This window comes from Poecilia reticulata, linkage group LG19 (assembly GCF_000633615.1).
Source record: "Poecilia reticulata strain Guanapo linkage group LG19, Guppy_female_1.0+MT, whole genome shotgun sequence".
In the NCBI taxonomy this organism is placed as follows: Eukaryota; Metazoa; Chordata; class Actinopteri; order Cyprinodontiformes; family Poeciliidae; genus Poecilia; species Poecilia reticulata.
Genome location: NC_024349.1, coordinates 16383970 through 16390084, shown reverse-complemented (window position 1 = coordinate 16390084; position 6115 = coordinate 16383970). Strand labels below are relative to the sequence as shown.

Genomic DNA, 6115 nt, shown 5'->3' with positions numbered 1-6115 from the left:
TGGCCTTAGTGCAATATTTCTGCATTACATTTACTGGTTCATATTTAAATCAGCAATGTACAATAAATTAAACTAAATTTAACCTTTTACAGCAGTATTTTTACTCAAAAGCAAGTCTGTAGATCTCCAATATTTTATAATTTTACTGTAAAATCATATATATTAGATGCTTAATTCGACAACTATTGTCAGTGACTTCTCTTTATAGCAACAAAAACCGGTTGCAGTGTATTTCATAATCTACAGATGCTAATTTTAATGTTACTTTGACTCAATTCTGGCAACAGGGAAAGTGTAGTCCAGACACAAAGCTGCCAGCAGCTCCAACAAAGGATGGAGAAAAAACAAAGCAGTTGTGGTTAAAAAGGTTAATGATGCACAGAGCCAGAGCTTCCTGTTGCCTGTCAAGATTACACTTGTACTTGTTATGCAAAAAAGGCACATCTGTGAAGAGGTTTGAATGTGACACATCTTTATTAAAAATAAATGAACAAAGGAAATGTCAAACCAGGTTAAACAAACCTCATAGATGTGGTCAGTTTCAGGCTCTTCATATAAGCTGTCGTTATCTTTCATCTACATGAAAGGGAAGAAAGAAACCAGGTTAGATATTTGGCATGATATTTATGACGACTTTAAATAGATCCATGTATGTATGTATTTTTTTTTTTGAAAGCTCTATTTTGTGTAATTATTATTATGAAGAAAAGTGAACCTCTGGAGCACAGTCAAGACCAGAATTCATAAACAAATGCTTATATATTCAGTACTTTTGAATGCGTTTTTATGTTACATTGCTAGTGTTATTTGAATACATAAACTGTACAAACTACCAAATAAAAAACTGTCTCTCTTTATGTCTGATTGTTAAAACAAAATAACAATTTCCCTTACAATACATGTGCTTTTGCTGTTGTGTTAAGAACAGTTTGATGAAAGCAGTTCGTACCAGATTTTGTCTACGCAGTAGATAAGCGCCGATACAAACACCCAACAGCAGGCCCTGCAGGACAATAAGGCCATCCTTCATCTGGCTTCTGTACAGGGCTTTGACGGGGTCGTAGGGCCCTATCATGGAGTGCAAAATGAGAAGTTAGAGGTGTGTTTTGACTGTGTATTATTTATATCTATCACACAAAGTCTTGTCCACTTACTGACTACTTGTACTTCAGTTCCAGGGCCAAAAGTGCCATTTACTGAGCAGTAATACACTCCTCTGTCCTCTACTTTGAGGTCGTTGAAGTACAGGAAAGCGTTTTGGATCGTAAGTTGATGTCCAAACCGAATCCTTTCATCATCCACAACCTTATTCTTGACMGCGCCATATTTKTCGGCTTTGTGCCACTCCACTGTGCTTTTCAGATGTTGATGTGAGACTTGGCAGTAGATAGGTACATTCTTACGAGGTCTTAATCCGTAGAACCTGGGTTTCTGGCTGATCTGCAGGGCGACTGAGAAGACAACAGAAAAAGTTACAAGAAATTGTAAAAGACAGAGTTTGCCRTTCCACTTAGCCTCAAGAGATCAGTCTCAATTTTGAATACAGTTTATTCGGACGCAAGAAAATAATCTACTTGGGCAAATTTTGTATAGCTAATTCTTAGGACTGGTTATCGTCTGAGGTAATCCTAGTGTAAGCGCTGGGAAAACGTAAAGACCAAGTGTATTTTTACGCTTATRACATGTAATTATTCTGGTTGTAAAAGTCCTAACCTGAACTTAGGAACTGAGGGGAMAATGACTAGTGACTGCCAAGATGAATAATCAAGGACCTGAGGAAAAAATAAACAGAGGGAATCTGAAACATTAGTAACTACAACCTAAATCACGTTCTAAATACACAAAAAATCTAAAATAYGAACTCTAACAACTAAACTGACAACTATAAATAGAATGCCAGAGGAGACAAGAAAAAGGAAAAAAAAAAAACAATATGGCAAATAGCTAAAGAAACTCATAAATCCAAGACACTGGGTTTATATTTGATTTTATACAGAGAAACAATTATATTTTGAACTATGTGGGTTTAAAAGTTTTTTTGATCACCTGTATTTAGTCCTGKGATATAAGCACCTGGGATAAGTTGTCAATTCAAAAAACAAGCATTCAAAATGATTTGATTAATTCTGCTGAGAAAATCCACATGAATCCTTTATCCAAGTATAAGGGGTCATTTCTTTCGAATAATGTAAATAAGCAAAAGATAAATGAATCCCATATTTATCCACTTTTTAATTGTAAAAGATTGTAATTATTTTTGATATTTTAAAACTAAATATTTCACCGACGTTGAACCAAATATTCAGTTAATAGAGTAGTGTACTATAGCAACAAGACTTGTAAGCAACATYGATGTTCAATGCTTATCATTAGAATGATGCATCCTACGAAACAATTAAACAAACAAAAATCTTGAAGTCCAACTTACCAAAATGTTAACACTGATTAGCAAAGCAAAAAAAAAAAAAAAAAAATCTGTATTGAATAAAATTATTTTACTTCATAAATGCTTAGTAGTTTTATGTCAGCTTTGTCCTGTGTTTTATTTACAGAGTGACTCAAAGCTGAGGAAAACAACCACCAATTAAGCGACAATGAAGACAACTGAGTTTGTAGAGATCATAGTTCCTCGTAAAGGATAGAAAATGCTTTTAACAAAGTTCTTTAATTATTGTAAAATAATTTCAAGGAAGCTCATAAACATGACAATAGCATAATATTCTTTGTCTCAGACAAGAACTTCCTCTTTTCACCTCCAGATGGCCAGGAAGTAACGATAAAAATAACATGCAAAACTCCTGTGTGCCTTGTAGCTGTGGTTAAACAGACCTTAAAAAATATGATTAAATGACACTGTAGCTGTATAAGCACACAGCTATTACAGGAACAAGATCCAATTTGCTAACATTGATTACAGGTGTGGCAGAAAATTACATGTTTTTTCCGAGTTTGCTAACAAGTGAAGCGAACCGTGTGACAAAAGTTCATAATTACCTGATATACTTATCAACACAAATCCAAAGCATCCAGCTAGAGTCCAGCGCATGATGACATGCAAAAGGAAAATCGACTTAGCAGCTGACACAGCGAATGCGTGGAGGACTCTCTGCAGTCTGGACAAGAATTAAGCTGTTACTACAGTGGGTGTGGAGTCTGTCTGACAAGATTCAGCCTCATGCAAATGAGGGGAGGAGAGCAACAAACCAAAATAACTTTGAGCAATGCACTTTCAATATTACAGCCTNGATGTTCAATGCTTATCATTAGAATGATGCATCCTACGAAACAATTAAACAAACAAAAATCTTGAAGTCCAACTTACCAAAATGTTAACACTGATTAGCAAAGCAAAAAAAAAAAAAAAAAAATCTGTATTGAATAAAATTATTTTACTTCATAAATGCTTAGTAGTTTTATGTCAGCTTTGTCCTGTGTTTTATTYACAGAGTGACTCAAAGCTGAGGAAAACAACCACCAATTAAGCGACAATGAAGACAACTGAGTTTGTAGAGATCATAGTTCCTCGTAAAGGATAGAAAATGCTTTTAACAAAGTTCTTTAATTATTGTAAAATAATTTCAAGGAAGCTCATAAACATGACAATAGCATAATATTCTTTGTCTCAGACAAGAACTTCCTCTTTTCACCTCCAGATGGCCAGGAAGTAACGATAAAAATAACATGCAAAACTCCTGTGTGCCTTGTAGCTGTGGTTAAACAGACCTTAAAAAATATGATTAAATGACACTGTAGCTGTATAAGCACACAGCTATTACAGGAACAAGATCCAATTTGCTAACATTGATTACAGGTGTGGCAGAAAATTACATGTTTTTTCCGAGTTTGCTAACAAGTGAAGCGAACCGTGTGACAAAAGTTCATAATTACCTGATATACTTATCAACACAAATCCAAAGCATCCAGCTAGAGTCCAGCGCATGATGACATGCAAAAGGAAAATCGACTTAGCAGCTGACACAGCGAATGCGTGGAGGACTCTCTGCAGTCTGGACAAGAATTAAGCTGTTACTACAGTGGGTGTGGAGTCTGTCTGACAAGATTCAGCCTCATGCAAATGAGGGGAGGAGAGCAACAAACCAAAATAACTTTGAGCAATGCACTTTCAATATTACAGCCTAAAAAAAAAAAAAAGTTCATTTAAAACTCAAAGCAAATTATTATAGCCTTTGAATCTAGGAAATCGAAAGAGAAAAATATCTGTATATTTTTGATCCTTTTGGTACAGATGGCAACTTAACTCCAAGTTGTTTTAGCTGGCAATGAGTCTTTTTTACACCACGGTGGAGGGATTTTCAGCCACTCGTCTTTGCAGAATTGTTTTTAATCAGCCACACTGGGAGGCTTTCAAACATGAGTGGGTCTGTTCAAGGTCACAGCAGCTTAATCACAATCCAACTTTGGCCTCCGACTATTCGACTTCACAGTCTTAATGGTAATTTATCTTGGCCATTTGGAGCTGGACATGCTGGTGTGCCTTGGATCACTGGCCTGCTACAAAGGTCATTAAGACATGACRTATTGTTTTGTTTTTTYTCCTTTTGGAAAGAACAATACTTTCACTGTTAAAGTATTCTTTTGAAAAACAACCATATTGCAACAAACATCCTGAGTTTCACAAATATCCACAAATATTCTGTGGTTTAAAGCTCCCTATCGCAGTGAGAAAGTTGGTGAGGTTTGYCGTTCATTGTGGTGGAACACGTTAACGGGGTAAGGTGTTCTGGTAAAGTCATTAGGGAACTGCAGCAAACAGCAGATGTTATCAGAYGTGACAATTTTAATAAACTGTGTTGATGTGATTAAAATCATCAGTCCAATTTATTAAAGCTACATAAGTAATAATATATAGAAACATCAGAAATATTAAAATAGAGTAGCATTGAACAACATGACTCTATTCCTTTTCGCACCTAACTAACCTTCGCCCTACAGAGGGCATTCCCCTGTGAACTCATTTCCTTAACATAACATATGAACGTGTGTGTATGYGTGTGCATACGAGCATGCAARCAGACAAAAGAGATAGAGGAAAGACACAGAATCATATATCCATAACAATATATAAACTACTTATTATCTGCAACCTGTGTTTGCAGTTTATCCAAAGCAGGAAGAGATGTTTTACCTAAATATTTAGGTGCTTAATGGGATTCATACCGTCATATTCAACAGGATTCATCAACTTCACCTGCAACATATCACATTGCACATTTTTATCAATATTGTGTCCTCCTATTTGTTTTCAGCATTTTCTGACAGAGAGCAGATTCTGGTCAGCCAAATAATGGTCTGAACCAGTTCTGGACAATCTCACGCTCTTCTCTGTCTGTCACCAGCAACATGAGGTGTCCAGTCACCATGTCGTCCATGSCTACCTCATCTTCTTCCTCTCCCAAAAAAAAGCTTTTKTAATTTAACCACAGTACAGTTGCCAGTGTCCTGAACAAGAACACCAACCCCTGACATGGGGTCAGTGCAAAAATCACACGTAAGCAATTGAGAATCCCATAATCATCAGAGAACTACTTACTAAGAACTAAGCAAGGGAAGGCAGCATCTATTATCTGTGCTTAAAAGTTGGGAGCTGTTATCAGTTTTTTTAATCAGTTATTTTTGTTACGTTATCATTTTGCTGCTTCTTTCAAGCCGTGCTTGGATTATTTGTATGCAAGTTTGCCTTGCGTATGAATGGTGGCATAGAAACAGGTTTAACTGAAAACTGGTAGGCTCCTTATGCAACAGCCATAACCAGTCAAGAGTGAAGTTTTCAAGTCAGCCAAGCTGATCACATTTCCCTAATTCTCTGCTCTGTGTAGCACCAGTCCAGTATGTTATTCACTGCATTAGCTTTATCAGCTTTCACAACATGGCAACACCAGATAAATCTAATTTCAATGCTGCTCCCTCCTCAAAGATGGACTTKCATTTCAGCATCAGATATAGTTTTACTAAATCTAATGTTTGTAAATGTAAATATGAAGTTTTATACTTATTCCTTTAGGGGGCCTTTTTAACCGTCTGTCTGGCGTGCAGGTGAAAAAGAGCTTTCTGGCTAAATGGGCATAAGAAATGTTGCTAATATGCGTCGTCAGTG

At 36.2% G+C, this 6115-nt stretch overlaps 1 protein-coding gene across 1 annotated transcript; it reads right to left on the bottom strand.

Moving 5' to 3' along the window:
* Positions 1–261: 261 nt before the first annotated feature.
* On the bottom strand, positions 262–3228 carry cd79b (CD79b molecule, immunoglobulin-associated beta). The gene is made up of 4 exons (XM_008437603.2): positions 2995–3228; positions 1155–1451; positions 950–1068; positions 262–576 (listed from the first exon to the last, which is right to left on the bottom strand). Exons 1-4 carry the CDS (start codon positions 3044–3046, stop codon positions 262–264), a joined length of 783 nt encoding a protein of 260 aa, XP_008435825.1. The 5' UTR covers positions 3047–3228.
* Between the last annotated feature and the right edge of the window lie 2887 nt (positions 3229–6115).